This window comes from Schistocerca americana, chromosome 2 (genome assembly GCF_021461395.2).
Source record: "Schistocerca americana isolate TAMUIC-IGC-003095 chromosome 2, iqSchAmer2.1, whole genome shotgun sequence".
Lineage (NCBI taxonomy): Eukaryota > Metazoa > Arthropoda > Insecta > Orthoptera > Acrididae > Schistocerca > Schistocerca americana.
In genome coordinates this window covers 792183649-792201759 of record NC_060120.1, presented here as the reverse complement: position 1 = coordinate 792201759, position 18111 = coordinate 792183649, and the positions used below count along the sequence as shown (strand labels likewise).

Here is an 18111-nt window from a genome sequence, read left to right as displayed (position 1 = left end):
GCACTACCTTCCTATTCATAGCTAATACTACTCCCGTTCTACTGTTTTCCATTGCTGCTGATATTAATCTATACTCGTCTGATCAGAAATCCTTATCCTCCTCCCATTTCACTTGACTGACCTCACGATATCTAGATTCAGCCTTTGTATTGGTCTTTCCAGATTTTCCAGCTTCTCTACAACGTTCATACTTTTGACATTCCACGCACCGTCTCGTAGAGTGTTACTGTTTCGTTGGTTATTCCACCTGTTACTTATCGTCAGCTCCCCAATCGCAGTCCCCTTCTGGAGATATGAATGGGGACTAATCCGGAATCTTTCGACAACGGGGAGATCATCATAAAACTTTTTCATTTACACGCCACAGGTCTTGTGCATACGCCTTACGTGTCTTTAATGCAGTGGTTTCCATTGCCTTCTGCATCCTCCTACTGTTGATCATTCCTGATTCATCCGCCTTTTAGGGGCAGTTTGCCGCCCCAAGCGCGAAAGAGTGCCCTTAACCTCTGTCCGTTCGTCCACTCTCTTTGACAAGGCCGCTGGCAGATCGGTGACAACTTCTTGTGCCGGAAGCCTTCGGCCGCCATTGCTGATGATTTTTACTTGAAATTTAAGACATCGCTAGGTTAGAACCCAGGACGTTTCGATTGCTGGTCAAAGACATTACCCCTACGCAACGGGTGGGAAACTTGAAATTTGGTACTGATACAAGGTTTGTCTGTATCAACAGACGATCGGTGCACCCGCCATGCTTCATGTAAGTGTTTTATGTGAATCACCATCTTTGTCTCAAGCCCAGACTCCCTCGGAATACACTGGACAGAGTATTAAAATTCAAAAGACGAGAGGGGTTCAAGAAGCTACACAGGGCATCCCACACTGAGACCACTACGCAAAAAAGTGGCGAATTGTCAGAAGTGAGTACACTTTCTGGGTTTATTGCAGACACAGTTCTGCTGCGAATTGGGTAATAGATGCCTTACACTGCGGGCACTATGGCCCAAACGGAAAAGAACTCCAAACCTGAAGTACCAGGGAGTGTACAATTCTTGTGGTCACGAAGTCTAAAATGCCTACAGATTCAGCGTGACGTTCTGGCGGGATATAAACCAAATTCAGTGTCACGTCCAGGGGGAGCGAAATGGTGCCACCTGTTTGACCAAGGGCGTACAGACTTGAGTGATGCTGTGGGGAAGGAATACCACCGACACTGACAACAGACGACAGTGTCCAGGCCGTCGAGGAACTGATTCACGATAATGTAGACTTTCCAATGATGAGGACTTTCGCAAGTCGGTTGTCGAATGGCTCCGTGACCAAGGAGCTGTTTTCTATCGTCGACAAATGTAACGATTGGTAGAACGTTCCGACAGTTGTTTACAGAGATTTTGTGACTTGAAAAATAGTGTTATGTATCTGTGTGCAGTATTCAATGAAATTACTTGTCCAGCCTTAATAACACGTATCCTAGTATCTGAAATCCTCTCGTAGATCTCGCAGATCAGCCCTCTCTTTCCTACTATGCTCCTCCCCCCCTCCCAGTTTCCGTGATTTATTATCAGTCATTCTATTTTGTCCACTATCATGAAGCCAGACGGTTACTACATCAGGTAATGTGACCAATTCATTTACATACTGCATCTCTCGTTACACAGATATCGTGTCATTTTACACTGCGAACACAGTTGTTACATGCATCCTAACTCATTATGTTTGTATCCCATACTGGCCGACTACTTCAACACGCGCTGGTGTTTCAGGTGGTGGGTCTCGCGCATCACTACACCAAACACTACCTGTACACGCTGCCAGCGCTCTTCCTGGCTGTCGTCAAGGGCAACGCCACGCTCGTGTACCTGCTGCTCAAGTACGGCGCCGCAGTCAACTTCCAGGTGAGTTTAGCACGAACAACGCCGACATTTCATTTTCAGTGACAGCAGTAGGCCATTCATTGCCTTCATCCGAGCTGCTATTGAGTGTCAAGGACATATCTCAGTGGGGAAGGTAACTGCGATGAGTGTTCATACAGGGAATTATTTGGACGGATCAAGAAACGAAATGGGTGAAGCCCTAAAGGACCCGCCGAACTTAACGTCTTCATCCTGTGGACCGACCCCATCAAGACTTTCACTTTATAACGCATCTTTTACGTTGGGATAAATTTATTTCATTTTTTGTTAGATGTTTTCGTTAAATAGCTGAATAAATTATAATTAGGAATAATTTAATTAAGCAGAGTAGAAAAGATAAAGTCAAAGATGTTCATCGGGCAGACATTGTCGTAATGTAACGTCATTGCGTTGTTCGGTTGTTAAAACAAGTCGTTTGTGTTCCATTCTGCTGTTCGGTCGTGCGCGTATCTGAAAGGAATTAATTCGGAGAGTAGAATAAACTTTCACATAATAGTTACGATTCGATGTTCCGACAGAAGGGGTTAACATCAGTGTTAATTTGAACTGCGGGCGACAGGATTAGTTTTGACAGATACGTGAAAACGGACGTAACGAAAGTTGTTCGCGTATTATCCTTGAACGTGACTTTTTATTTAATTAACGATTGCGGGCTCATTAAAAGCTATTATCTTCTGATTAGGGTCAATCCCTCTTTCCTCCTAGATAGTGATCATTCATTAACATTTACGTCACAAGAAAAAGGATTATTAATAAAAGTTATGTTAAATGACAATTACGTGTTATTCCGTTAGTGTGGAACCAACGTAATATCTCTGAAATTACATTGATATATAATTTGTATTAAATACTGAACTGAGATAGGATGTAAATTGAAATTAGTGAACATTTGATACTGAGACTATAGAAGCAGAAGCGCTTAAGGTTTCTCTTCTCTAAAATGGCAAAATAGGTACGAACTTTAACTCAATAGTCGACATTATGTATTGCAAAGACATTTGCATTTCATACTTATTTTGACGACGCGCTGTTAAACAAAGGAACGTTGAGTCTCTGTACGAGTAATAAAATTAAATCTAAAAAAAATAATTAATAACGGCGAACTCCGCTTTAACAAACTGTATTGCGTGTCGTCATCTGGCAATAACTGCTCAACCCTGGAGACTTGTGTAGTGAAATTAGAAGTTGGGCGTGTAAAACAAACTCAAAAATCCATTCAAGCTACAGTGGAGTCTGCACAACACGATGTGGGCAGTTACAACTGACGGAAAAAAAACCACAGTAGTGTAACGAAATTTTGGGAATACATTTGTCTAGGTAACATATTTAAGTGATTAACATTGCAAGATCACAGATTAATGTAAATGCGAGATAAGCCAATGCAAAATTGAAATGCTGGCACATTGATAATGTTGAATGCAAGCTTGCAGACGTGCATTCATTATGTTGTACAGGCGCCGGATGTCAGTTCGTGTGATGTAGTTCCATGCCTGTTGCACTTCACCGATCACTACAGGGACGGTTAATGCTGGTTGTGGGTGATGCTGGAGTTCTCGTCAGATGATGTCCTATATGTGCTCGATTGGAGGCAGATCTGGTGATCGACCAGACCAGGCAATATGTCGACACTCTATAGACCTTGCTGGGTTACATCATCGGTATGTGGGCAAGCGTTCTCATGTTGGAAAACGTCCCCTGTAATGCTGTTCATGATTGGCACCACATAAGGTCGAGTCACCAGACTGACGTAAAAATTTGCAGTCAGAGTGCATGGGATAGCCAAGAGAGTGTTCCTGTTGTCGTACGAAATTGCATCGCAAACCATAACTCCAGGGGCAGGCCAGTTGGTTGCAGGCCTCCAATGGGCCACCTCCTAACCAACACATGACGACCACAGGCATCGAGGCAGGACCAGCGTTCATCAGGAAACGAAACAGACCACCACTCTGCCCTCCAGTGGGCTCTTGCTTGACAGCACTGAAGTCGCAAATGGCAGTGGTTTGGGGTCTGTGGAATACACGCTACAGGGCGCCTGGCTCGTAGCTATCCTTAAAGCAACCGATTTGTAACAATTCGTCGTGCCACTGTAATGCTAATTTCTGCTTAAATTGCTGCTACAGATACAGAACGATGCGCCAGAGCTATACACCGCACACGGTGGTCTTCCCTTGCGGTAGCGCCACGTGGCCATCTTCTTGCGACCGGTCATTCCCGTACCCAGCAATCGTGTACGGTTGCTACATTCCTGCTTAGTCTTTCTGCAATATCGGAGAAGGGACATCCAGCTTCTCGCAGCCCTATTACACGACCTCACCGAAATTCAGTGAGCTGTTGATAATGGCGTCTTTGTCTCCTTAAAGACGTTCTTGACTAACATCAACTCACCGTGTCCAATCTCAAAGATAATTAACTCTCACGAGCGTTACAGCGTGTATTTAAAGCAAACCAGATTAGTATCCTCATAGCGGCACTACTGCGACGGTCTTATGCGACTGGAGGAAATTTGAATGGGCGTCATCTTTTAGAAGTAGGAAGACGCCTATGAACTTTCGTTTATGTCGAACAATTACGTCTTGGTGCTGAGACTTTTTTCTCCACCAGTGTACTTGAGGTAAGCCCACTTTATGGTGCCTTCATTATCATCTATGACACACAGAGCAAATGTCGCGGAACTTCAGTATGAAATAAACCAGTTACTTGTTGTACGTTTAAAGCCATAAGAGATAAAGTTTCTCTGAATGGTAAGTGTACAGCTAACCCTTTACCAACAAGGATCGGGTTACTGTTTCATTTGCTAAGGCATCCATGAACAACTAACTAAACGCTGGGAACAGTAGATGATAGAAAATACTAGGAACAGACAAAGATTTGACTACGCAGTACAGATTATAGAATATGTTGGTAGCAGTTAAGTAGATATGGAAAGGTTAACACAACATAGGAAAAGACCGAAGGACCGTCAGAGTAGTCGAAAGACCGATGAGTTAAAATAATCCGGATAAGTGCAAGCAGGACTCGCGCATAGAGAGTTCTGTCAAAATTTAATGGAGTTTATGGATAGTTCGTCTATCCCAGGAATGAAAAATCTCGACGAGCTTTGCCTGTTGTCGACATCGATAATGCCAAGACATCCGTCCCGGGAATTCCAAGACTTTCTACAATGACGAAAATATATTTTTGTCATGTGATGTAGTTATAAATTAACATCTTTCGTATTTTTCCTTTATCTGTACCTATAGGTTTAGATGAGTTTACGAGCGTCAAAATATATGGCATTAATGGCCGTATCTTTTTACTGCACTGACTTGGAAGCTTAAGTTTCTACACTGCCAGGGGACCATAGACCTTAGCATGTTACATACATTTCAGTTTGATGCATCTATCGGTTCCTCAGGAAAAGGGATCCTAACAGACAGACAGTCAGTAGCATAACAGATCACAAACATTTTTTCGTGAGATATAATTACAAATTAACAATCGTCGGTAGTTCACAAATTTCATGAGTTTAGGTCAAAGGAAGTAGCCTATAGGTTTTGATTATCGACTCTGCGAGTATCAATATATGTGATACATAAATGACCGTGTATTTTAAGTTTATTGACTTACAAGCTTACATTTACTACAATGCTAAGGTACTATAGATCTTTTTATGTGACATGAATATCAACTTCATAAGTCGCCCCGTTCCTGAGAAAAAGGGGTCTTAACTAGAAGACTTACAGGCAGATAGTCGGATAACAAACGGAAAAAATTTTTTTTCGTCTCGTATACGAATTAAGAATTTTCGGTATTTTCTCTTTATTTGTACTGTGAAACCATGCTTTTTGCAGAACTTCCTGATTTTAGGTCAACGAGAATTACCCTACAGCTTTTGATACTCGCAAAATCACCCATCAAAAGCTATAGGGTAATAAGCTTTTGATGGGTGATTTTGCGAGTATCAAAAGCTGTAGGGTAATTCTCGTTGACCTAAAATCATGTGACGTAAACGCCCGTATTTTTTGGCCGCATTGACTTTGTGTTTTACACCGCCAAGAGACCGTAGACCTTAGTATGTGGTATACATTTCATCTTGAGTCGTCTGCCCGTTCCTGAGAAAAAGGGCTCTGAACAGTCGGAGGGACAGACAGACAGACGGGTGGATGGACAACAAAGTGATCCTCTAAGCGTTTCTTTTTTACCGATCCAGGTTCTGGACCCTAAAAATGGCACTCTGTTACCTTAAAACAATTTCTCTGTCTCTATTCTAAATTCATAGGGCTCTTTTATTCAACGCGAGGTTTCAGGCAGCGTCAAAGGTGCTACTGTGCCCTCGGAGAGAGCAGCAGCGACAGTTGCTGACGGATCACGACTTGCTCGTCCTGAGATAGCGCATGGCAGCACCCAGAACGCTCTGGGCTTCTTTATCCATTCGTCCCTTTCTTCCCAACCTTTCCACGTACTCGTTTATTCCCTCCAGTTATTTATCACGCCTGCGGGTAAACCGCAACGTGTCGAGGCACCCCCATTTGCAGCGCGCGCTGCCTTCCCACGGAACACTTAGCGCGCCCCCAGCGCGACGCGACGCTGTTATCGCGGCTGCCCCAGGGCGCAGAGGAAGGAGGTAGTGGCGGCATCGAGTGCGCCAGCGGTGGGGAACCTTCTCCACCAATCAATACATCGCTATTCATTCTCGTCATGTGGCTGGCCGAGAAAACACTGCCTGCCGTACCTCTGATGCTTCCCCATTTCTGTCCCCCACCAAAATATCCCTTTTTTTTTATTTCCTAAAGTCTTTAATATTTCGTAATTACACCACTAGCGACCGGGATCTTCTTTTCTAATTACCGCCGAGATTTATGGCGCCACTCGGAGAGCGCTCTGGGGCGCCAGTTATATATCACTGTCAGGGTGGCGGGGACGATCTCGTGGCTCCGTCGGTCAGCTTCGTGGCGAGTCGGTGACAAAGAAAGGGGGGAGGGGGGAGGAGTGGAAGAATGGGTTGGGGTGGACCCAGAGAGCTCGCGTGCGGCTGCCGAATTTATGAGGCACCTACTGCAGGCCGAGCTCTTTCACGCTGGAGATAATAACCTCTCCTCCCGTCGAGCATAGGGTGTGGGAGATAACGGTGGAGAATGGAGTTAAAGCTAGTGAGGCTCTTCATCTGCACCGCGAATGGAACATACGAGCTTCAGAGGGAGGGTCTTACTTTTACGACAGCTTATTGCTTCTTGCGCGCATCGTCAGTGAATGTACCTGCTTCTGCGACCGAACGAGGTGGCACAGTAGTGATGGACTGGACTTTAATACGGGATGATGGTGATTCGAATCACCATCTCCCCACTAGCTGAATCAGATAAGGCAAATGCTTGGTGGTACATTTTTTATTAATTTCAGACTTCTCACATGTTTACAGAAAAGATTGTCTCTGACTCTACCCAGCGGCGTGCAACGGGTAACACAGTGGCCGTAGTAAATACTACACAGCTTGGTCGCCAGCTTCTTCACAGGAAATATCACCGTTTTCTTGTGGCGGCGACGTTGTTTTGCAGTCTTGGGGGATGTGACTCTTATCAGCACATTGTTGAAATCTATTGATTATTGGAAGGGTGTTCACAGATGAAATTTTGCTTGTTGAATAAAGACCACTACAGCTGTTGTCGACCCTTTATTAAAGGGACGTCCAGTTTCGTAATTTAAATCACATCATCAGTTGCAAAATCTTGATATCTTGGAAGAGCTGGAGATCTTTCGTGCGTTAAGAAAATCTTCAAACCAAACAGTTACTTGCAAACTGAATTAAGGCATAAAGCCATTTTGGTTAACTTTCATTACTGAATGAATAGCCTGGTTCATTTGCCCCCCCGCACAAAGCCATTTTGGTTAACTTTGATTACTGAATGAATAGTCTGGTTCATTTGCCCCCCCCCCCCACCACCACTTCCCTCACTTCATCTTCCGCAGTGCGTTTTCTAGGGCTTTTCTCCTTGTTGATAATTTCTAAAGCTTCTTTTATTTTCTAAACTTTTTTTAGTTGTAACAATTTTTAAGATTTTTTTAACTCTAAATGTTATGTTTGTAAACGGCCCACAATAGATCTTAGGCTATGAGTTACTGAATACACTTTTCTATCTTTATTAACATGTTTATTTCTGTAGGTCCAGTTCCGAACCGTTTCTCCCTTCCCACCGTAATCTGCTCTCTCGTCTCATTTGTTCATACTTTCCAGTTTCATTGCCGCGTTTTAATCCATGATTATCGCTTTTTGCGAATTTTCCCAAAATTTAATCCTGGTAGTGTATGCCTCTGAAATTGCCGCACGAACTGTACACCATGGTCACAGTGACCCTCACAGCGAGCCAAAAGATAGAAGAAATACAAATTTCTGCAATCTATAAGAGGAAAAAATGGTGAAATATCGTAGTCGATAAGAAGTTTGGACTTTTCAAATTATGTGGTTGTTAAACTACACGGGCTACAACCCTAAGTGACATACAGCTAGAGATAGTTACGCTATCTGTAGTTCAGTTACCATGCCTAAACAAAAACTTGTCATGCCAGGAGGTCGTTTTGATTGATTTCCAGGCAGAAAAGAGTTAGTTCCACTGACCAATTTGGTGGTTGTTTTCGAATGTTTCCCACATCAGTATCGTATTAATAATATGAAATGATGCAAGTGGCATGTCAAATTCAGCTGTTCATAATTGTTTCTGTGAATAATAACGACCTGGAGTGTAGTCTCACAAGGAAGTGGAAAATAAACGATAAATAGTTAAGGCAAGAAGTGAATGGAACATTTTGAAATGTGCTGCTATAGAAGAATACTGGATAGTACGAACAACTAGTGAGGAGGTACTGAACCTAATTGGGTAAAAAAATAATTCAGGGGCAACTTGACCGAAATAAATGGTTAGTTGGTGGGACACTTCGAAAGCGTGAAGTAATTATCAATTTGGTAATGGAGCGAAGTCTGAGGGGTAAAAATTGTAGCGGGAGAACAAGGTTTGAATACAGTTAGCTGGTTCAAATAGATGCAGTAGTCATGCAGAAATGAAAAGCTTACACGGGGTAGAGTAACGGCGACTGCTGTATCAGACCATTCTTCGGATTGTAGACCACAACAGCAGCAACCGTTCTAAAATACTACCTTGACGCACGAAAGGCGGTATTTTGCTTTGACAGACATCTCTTCTTCACAAACGATTTTCTCAGCTTCTGTTTCATATATATTTTAGAACATTCCGTAAGCACGAGTTGCGTTTACTAGGCAGCGAAACGAAAGGGTACACAAAATTTTGAGATATGAGTTCTGAGATCTCAGTTAACAACAAAGTGAGCCACGCCTACAGTATGCGGTCGCGCGGTTCCAGACTGTAGCGCCTAGAACCGCTTGGCCACTCCGACCGGCGTTCGACAACTCCACAACAGCTTAACGACAGTGTGATAGCTCTACAGTTCTTCGCAACTATAAAGCGACCGATGTTTACACATACAGTGAGTTGACGCATCTGATGTCGAAACTGAAGAGGGACAGCTCTTAGACACTGAATTTATACTGCTACTTTTTTCCTTCGTGTAAATGCCAGGCCAAAAATTTAGTCATTTAGCGGGTTGCTAACAATGACAATGATTCTGAGTCTCTTCTGCAGCTGCAGTTTCTAGTAAATTTTAGAAGCAAGTCCTATCTAAGGAAACAAATATCTCTAACAAAATCTTATCATTAGATGTTCTTTCCTTTAGTGGTGTTTCTCGCTATTTTAACTAAAGTTCCTTTCTACGATGTAAGTGATTTTTTGCATAATCAGGCTGTAGAGACACTGAACGAAGAGTATTCCAACCAAATGAAGAAGTGGAACAAGTGTCCACTAGCTTCAGTCGCTTAGAAAAAAGTCGTCACAACATGGTCTTCTCGTAAAAACGTATCCACGCAGTCTTGAATCATTGGGAAGTTTATTACATATCACAGCGGTTTTGTCGAGAAGTGCTTTAATTATGTCACTTCTCAGTCTAATAAATTCTCGAAAACAATATAATTAAGTTTCTTCAAAGACATCATACTAGCCGTTGACTGTATAAAATATATACCATCACGATTGCAATTTCGGCCTTATGGCCATTTTCAAGTAGCACTGCAAAAGTGACATTCTGTCAGAATATAAAACTATCTGACATGAGTACATGTCGTCATCCTGTCAGATAGTTTTATGCTCTGACAGAATGTAACTTTTGCAGTGTTACTTGAAAATGGCCATACGACCGATATTGCAATCGTGATAATAAATATTTGATACAGTCAACGGCGACTATTATGTCTTTTAAGAAATATTATATGACTGTGAATCCCAACCATGAGAAGTTAATCAAATGTAATTAAGATTTCTGCTGAGGAACTTTGCTATGAGGTGTGCAAACCAACTTATTTGGACAGCGCCCACCACCCACTAGAAATAGTGGAGAGGCTTGAGTGGAAATTACTGGAACAATGTGTTCTCGAAGTTTCTTGCAAAAGCGCAGCGGCTTTTGGCTGTAATAGGACGGCTAACAGCAGCATTCGCGCCGCCTTTGTGACGCTGGTGGCAGAGCGAGTGACCTGGGTCTGCCGGCCGCTTTGTCTGCACACGCGACTCGCGCCATTGCATCCAGAATAGCGCATGTCAGCAAAAAGTTTAGTGTTAACAATTTCCGCTGGGCATTGTCCCGTCGCAGCAGAGCGGAAGAAAAAACTTCTGCGTGCACCGAACGGAACATTTTCTCGTACAAAAATGGAAACTGGTAGCCGACAGGTGCGAAATAAATACAAAAGGTATATACTGAATTGCTACAGCGTTAGAAAGAATATAACATGATCTGTCATTTTTCCAAAGCCTCGCAGCTAGTTGAAAACAAAGGGAGAACGATGTTGAGCACAGTAGCTCGAAATAAGCTGTTCTCTTTGTAGCACTAACGTGATCGAAATAAACTTCATAACATTTACAGTATTAGAAAAGTTTGAATTTAAGTTAATAAATTCTGTCGATACTTATTTATTTATTCAACACTACCTCCTTCTTCTCCACTTTCCTCCGGTTCCCGCCTAATTCCATTCGTATATGCTGGTGTTTGTATATTCTCATATAGGGACTTGACCGATTTCTCAGAGAAGGTACGGAAAAGTAATTTTCAGGGCGTACAGATCCTATGAAAAGGTTCTGTAGGGTTCAGTTCGACTAACAGCCACCTAAATTACAATGGTAGTGTGACAAATTAGCCCAACTACCAAATCAATACTAAGATCCATTCTGTTCGATAACGTTTATCTGTCACCTGACCCTCTCTTACTCCCTGAGGGCAGTCTCACATCAGAAGCACATTTTTTTAGTTTCCATGTGATGTACATTACCTCATGAAAACTATCAGGACGTATGTGATGCGGAATTGCCAACTAGATATCATGAGAGGCGGCTTCGGCAGTATAACAGGAGCTGGGGAGTATACTGTTGTCAATAGAGAAGCAATAACAGCTGAATTGGTGGGTCTGGAGAGCTCAGTGACTGGTCATTGGATGCCAGCTGAATAAAAAAAAAAAACATGCGGGACATTTCATCCCTTCCGAAGCTACAGAAGTCCAGTGTTGGTGATGTTACTGTAAAGTGGAAACACGAAGAAACGACCACAAGCTAAACCAAGGCCAGGCGTAATTAATGTACTGACGGACAGGTGGCGTGGTTGAAAAAAATCGCACGATATCAACGAAAACAATCACTCTGAAGAATTACCAGCAGTCCAGCTAGTACAATGGCTGTGCGTAGGGTATTAAAAAAAGAATTGGGTGCAATGTTCGACCGAACTCCCGCAGAAAGTTACCTGCCAGCATGCTTAGAGCCGACAATGAAACATAAAGTAAGTGCTGTTATGTTATGGAGGTATTTTTGCAGCTATGGTCTGGTCCCTTTATTGCACTTGAGAAAACGTTAAATGCGTAAGGAACAGTTCGGAGATTATGACAGTTTGTTCTAGAATGGCAATATGTCACATTATAAAGCAGCATCCGTAAGGAGATGATTCGTAGATAGCCACTTCCTGAAATTAACTGGCCTGCCCAAAGACCCCACCTGAACCCACTGGAACAACTTTGGGGTAAGTCAGAACGTCGACTTCACTCCACATCCCAGCATTTAACAACACTACCTTCTCTGCTTTCGGCTCTCGAGAAAGAAGGGTTGCCACTCCCTCACAGACATTCAGACAGTAACTGAAAGTGACTCCAGCAAGGTTCAAGCCGTCGCAAATGCGAAGGATGGACACAGACCATATTAATGTCGACTATTGGGTGTTCAGATACATCAGCTAGTGTATGAGTTTAGCTTAGTCGGGATGAGTTCCAGTGTTGCCACCTTCATTTATAATCCTAAGACTATTAGAGGTGGCTTATCCCAGTGCTGATATTAATTCTCGAATATTAGTCAAACATATGCCAACTTTGGTCGATTCTGGTCCAGTGTCAAGCTGTCGCAGAGCTATACTCAATTTTTCATGTATTCTTCCTCATTCCGATCCATACTAGTACAAGCGTTAGGCTTTTATTCCTAATGAGTGTCTGGCACATATGGATGATATCACGCACACGTACGGCACCTGTGCAGTGCCTTCAATGCGTTGCAAGTGTTAGTCGTGACCACAAAAGTATGCTTTGTAGGTGTGAGTGCAGAATGCTGGAGCTAAATGACGAAAGTCTGCATTGTGCGATCGTTACATTCGGTCATTGAACAGGATTGTGGTGACAAGGAAGAGGATGTCAGTGCAGAACTGAATGTCGCACTCACATATCCTGTCAGCACCAAAACAACACGAAGGGAGCTCCAGTTGCATGGAAATGCAGGTCATGAAACGACTCATTAATCATGCATATGCCTGTAACAGGAAAGTGGGTTGGTGCTGAACCCATAGCACTTGGACTACAGAGCAATGCAGAGACGTCATTTGATCATATGTGTGTTATTTTACACTGTTTCCAACTTCTGGCCGAATTTACATCCCAAGAGCGAAATATGCTGGAGGTTTGGTAATGATCTGGGCATCCATATTGTGGTGTTCCTTGTGTCCCTGGTTCTATATATATGTTATTCCACACTGTTTCCAACTTCTGGCCGAATTTACATCCCAAGAGCGAAATATGCTGGAAGTTTGGTAATGATGTGGGCACCATATCGTGGTGTTCCATGAGTCCCTATTTACTCCCCAAGGTCGAACTACTGTCAGGGATTTTGGCTGATCAGATCCATCTGGTGACACAATTTTTGTTCCCCAAAGGTGTCGCAGTCTTCCAAGATGAGGGAGCCCTGTTCACACTGTTCATTTCGTCAAGGAATGGTTTTGTGGCCATAGGGATGAATTATGGCATCTCCCCTGGCCACAACAGTCTCCATATTATTGAGCCTTTGAAGTCTACTTTGGGAAAAAAAGTGCATGTTCGCTATGTAGCACCATAATTGTTATTTCAACCTGCCACCCAATTCTGCAGGAAGAATGTTATAAGATTCTCTTAAAAAGCATACATGGCATGTATTTATCCATTCTGAGATAACTGTAATCTATTTTGAATGTCAACGGTTTTCTTACGCCATATTAGGCATGGAAATGGGTTGCATTTTTGGTGTTGAAATATTTTCATCCATCCCCTGTATGTAGCGCAGGGAAATAAGTAGCTATATACAACATGGCAGTTGTTTGAAATTCTGTGCTGAGATGCAGTGGTTGTTTGCAGGATGGACAAGGGAACACGCCTCTTCACCTGGCTGTAGCACAGCAGACAGTGCCGTGGGAGTGCGTGCTGGACCTGGTGGAGCGGGGCGCGCAGGTGGCGCTGCGCAACAAAGCGGGCGTGAGGCCCGTGGACCTGGCGCCCGGGGACGTGCTGGCCAGGCTGCAGGACCAGATGCTGGCCGACTGCTGGGCCGGCCTGGCGCCAAGCTCGCCAGCTGCGCAGCAGACCACCCAGCAGGCGCAGCAGGCAGCCGGCGCGCAGCAGCAGAGCGTGCAGCAAAACACCCAGCAGGCGCAGGTAGGGCCGCAGTGTCTGTTGTACTCGTCAGTAGCGAACTATACGTTGAGTAGTCCTGGACCCCAGCCTCCCAGCCTTACAGCAATACACGCAGTGGTCACAACAGACAGCTGACACACAGCAGCAAGGCGCTAGCCAGAACACCCAGCAGCCACAGGAATGGAAGCACTTTGTGACTTATTAACCAACAGCAAAGTATACACTAACTAGACGACTATCAATTTGCCTTTAGCAATGTTAAAGGCACCAGAAGAGCAGTTCTGCCATTGAACTTGATAACGGAAGCAAGACCAAAGAAATATCAAACCACTTTCGTAGGATTTGTCGACCTAGAAAAAGTGTTCATCAAAGTAAAATGATGCTCGATTTTCGAAATTCTGAGAAAAACAGCGATAAGCTGGGTTCAAAAAATGTTCAAATGTTTGTGAAATCTTATGGGACTTAATTGCTAAGGTCATCAGTCCCCAAGCATACACACTACTTAACCTAAATTATCCTAAGGCCAAACAAACACACACCCATGCCCGAGGGAGGACTCAAACCTCCGCTGAGACCAGGAAAGATGGGTAATATACATATATACAAGAACGGAGAGTGAACAGTACGAGTGGTAGACCAAGAGCGAAGTGCGTGGACTAAAAATGGTGTAAGACAGGGATGCAGTCTTTCACTCCTGTTATTCAATCTACACATCGAGGAAGCAATGAAGGAAATAAAGATTCAAGAGTGTGATTAAAACTAAAGATGAAAGGATATCAACGTTAAGATTCGATGACGACATTGCCAGCCTCAGTCAAGGTGAGGAAGAATTACGGGATCTGCTGACTGGAAAGAACAGTCTAAGGAGTACAGAACGTGGTTTTAGAGTAAATTGCAGAAAGACGAAAGTAATGTGGAGTAGCGGAAATGAGAACAGCTAGAAACTTAATATCATAACTTGGTGATCACGAAGTAGATTGAGTTAAGGAACAGTGCTATCTATACAGCAAAAGAACCCACCACAGATGGTGAAAAGAGGACATGAAAAGCTGAGTAGCACTGGCAAAAAGGGCATTTCTGGGCAAAAGAAATCTGCCTGTATCAAATATAGGCCTTAATTTGAGGAATAAATTTCTGAGGATGTGTGTTTGGAGCACAGCAGTACATGGCAGTGAGATGTGGACTGTGAGGAAACTAGAACAGAACAAAACAGAAGCATCTGAGATGTGGTGCTAAAGAAGTATGTAGAAAATTAGGTGTACTGATAAGGTAAGGAATGAGAAGATCTCTGCAGAAACGGTGAGGAAAGGAACATACAGAAACCACTGACAAGAAGAAGGGAGAGGATGATAGGAAATCTGTTAAGACGTCGGTAAATAACTTCCAAGGTACTACAGGGAACAGCAGAAGTTAAAAACTGTAGGGGAAGACAGAGACTTTTATATCCCAGCAAATAATTGAGGACATAGCTTGCAAATGCTCCTCTGAGACGAAAACGATGGCAGAGGAGAGGTAGGTCACATGAAACTAGTTACAAGACTGATGACTCAAAACAAAAAGTTTCAACACTCACTCAGCTAGCTCTACAGAAAAACACACGGCAGGCACAGCAGGTAGCTTAGCAGTGTGCTTCGCAGAAGTCCCAGGAGTCTGAGGTAGGAAAGCACTTACCACAGTATTCACTAGCAGCAAAGTGCTGTTGGTGTAGCCCTGACACACTGCCTGTGAGCTGGGCAGCTGAAGAGCAGGTGATACAGGAGATGTCTGGCAGGCAGCAGTGGGGCACCCAATAGAACACCTAGGAGGCTGAATAAGGGAACCACCGTTCACTATGTTCAGCAGAAGCAAAGTATACATTGTGTAGTCTTGGTACTCAATCCACGAATTGCATAGTATAACGATTAATATGCATAGGATGCTGCTCACATGAAGCAGTAGGCCACACAGCAGAATACCCAGGGCGCTCAGCTGAGAATCACTGCCTGTTGTATTCGCCAGAAGTAAAGTATATATATTGTAATCCTTGCACCCAGCCCGACAGTTATGCAACACATGCAGCATGCAGTTGGGTCACAACAATAGGTCATGCTATACCCACCACGCATAAACTGGAAAGCTCCATCTGCTGTGTTCATCAGCTGTGTGGTCCTGGTATCGACTGTGCGAGCTGTGCAGCAGAATACACAGCATGTACAGCAAGTGTTGGGACCAAACAGTAAGTCACACAGCAAATCATCTAACAGCAGTAGGTAGGAATGCATAACCTGTGGTATCTACCAGGATCATTCATTGTGAATTCCCCATACACCAGCCGCTCAGCAAAACTCACACCAACACTGTGTGTACCTGCAGCCTCTGTGGCCTCCCTCAGCACTGCATTAGTATCTCAGCTGGCGTTAAGCAGCAAATAAACAGTTATCCATCACAATTTCACCCATTTGTCATTCGCCTTTTTCCACCAGTGGCAAGCAAGTGAGCAAACACTAGTCTAGATGGCCTGTTCCCACCAATGACAACAAATAAAGCAAACTGCAGTGAAGGACATCTAACACCCCTGCTACTCGTTCTCAGCATCATATCAGATTACGTTAACAGCCTCTTTCGAATGAACTGAAGTTTCTCTCATTCAGCAGTTGGCAAAAACACCCTGTCAAGGCCGTTTGCAGCAGTGGCCGAAACGATGGAGAATTTTACACACTGACAATGTGGTGACATACCGACAAGAATTTTATTGATTAAATTACCCCTGTTTAACACGTATGGTAGCAAATACTATTGTGTTAATATTTCGTCTGTGACTATGAATAATTACACCATGGGTCAAACAAGACAATCCTACTGATTTTAGCTACTTGTGTTTATCGGAAAACGCTCTTGCACCTAATTTTACGCTCTGACTATGAAACCAAAGGCGTGATAAATGATACACCTGAGTGTCCTTTCAGATTAATTTTCAGTGTTGTTCTGTATAGAGGTGAGTGGTTGGTGCTTGTACCCTGGTTGTAGAGCAGCAGTCTCAGTTGCTTGTCCTGCACGCCGCAGGTGCCGGCGACGCCCGCGGGTGCCGAGTCGCCCGGCAGCGGCGCCGCCAACTCGGGCCCGTCGTCGCGCAACCCGGCACGCATCCTGCGCAAGCTGCGCACGGCGAGCGGCGGCGGCGGCGGCGGCGGCGCGGCCAGGGCGGAGTCCACCGAGGAGGCCAGCTCCGCCTCCGTCGAGATGCTGGCGCTCTCCTCCACCGGCTCCGTGCGCAGCCGTAACAACAGCTGCCGCAGTCTCGAAGTCACCCAGCAACAGCAGCAGCAGCAGCAGCCGGGCCAACCCGCCGGCAGCAACAACAACAACAGCAAGGTGAGCGCGGCAGCCTTCTGCGCATGCGCACAGCCAAGTACAGTAATGCGATAGTGCACCAATAGGGGGTAGACATAATTACTGAATTGTGTCCCGTATACAGTCGGTATTGTCGAGGCACATACACGGTAGAAAGTACAAAATTGTTAAGGCTTTCTGGGCCGCTTGTTGACAAACTGCCTGTTGGTATCTGTCTCGGGTTCTTCGGCCGACGTTCGTCTGATGATTTTTCTGACACTTCGCCACCACGAGTGGCTGTTGTCAAAGTTTCACTCTAGATTGTCCGCCCCCGGTTGCTGAATGCTGCCGCCACGGTAGCTCAGCGTGTTCGGTCAGAGGGTTAGCTGCCCTCTGTAATAAAAAAAACTGAGTTAATCGATCAACAACGAACTTAAACAGATGTCTTACGACGTCCGCCACGAGCCGATGCAACGAACAAAAGCGAACAAAAACAGATTAAAAAAAGAAAGTGGTCAGCGCGACAGAATATCAATCCTACGGGCCTGGGTTGGAGGTTTTTCTCCGCTCAGAGACTGGGTGTTGTGTTGTCCTAATCATCATCATTTCATCCCCATCGATACGCAAGTCGCCGAAGTGGCGTCAAATCGAAACACTTGCACACGCCGAACGGTCTACCCGACAGGAGGCCCTAGTCACACGACGTTTACATTTTACCCTCCATTGCTGGTGGTCGACTGGAGCCGAGCTCGCGGCCGCGGATTATATGTACCTGGCGCGCCAATGTCTAACGGCTTCTCCGCAGTCATTTCCGGTGCGGGTTTCCTGTCCCCTGCGACGGTCGTTCGCTGCAGCACGGGAAGCCAAGATCCATTTACCTTGAGGATTTCTTCT

General features: G+C 44.4%; 1 protein-coding gene across 1 annotated transcript in view; it reads left to right on the top strand.

The window, feature by feature from the left end:
• LOC124594436 overlaps positions 1 to 18111 on the top strand; it is an 822371-nt gene that overhangs the window by 64808 nt on the left and 739452 nt on the right. Inside the window, exons 11-13 of the mRNA XM_047132812.1 lie at positions 1761 to 1892; positions 13633 to 13821; positions 16915 to 17154. Of these exons, the coding sequence (XP_046988768.1) occupies positions 1761 to 1892; positions 13633 to 13821; positions 16915 to 17154 (561 nt within the window). The remainder of the gene's footprint in view (positions 1 to 1760; positions 1893 to 13632; positions 13822 to 16914; positions 17155 to 18111) is intronic.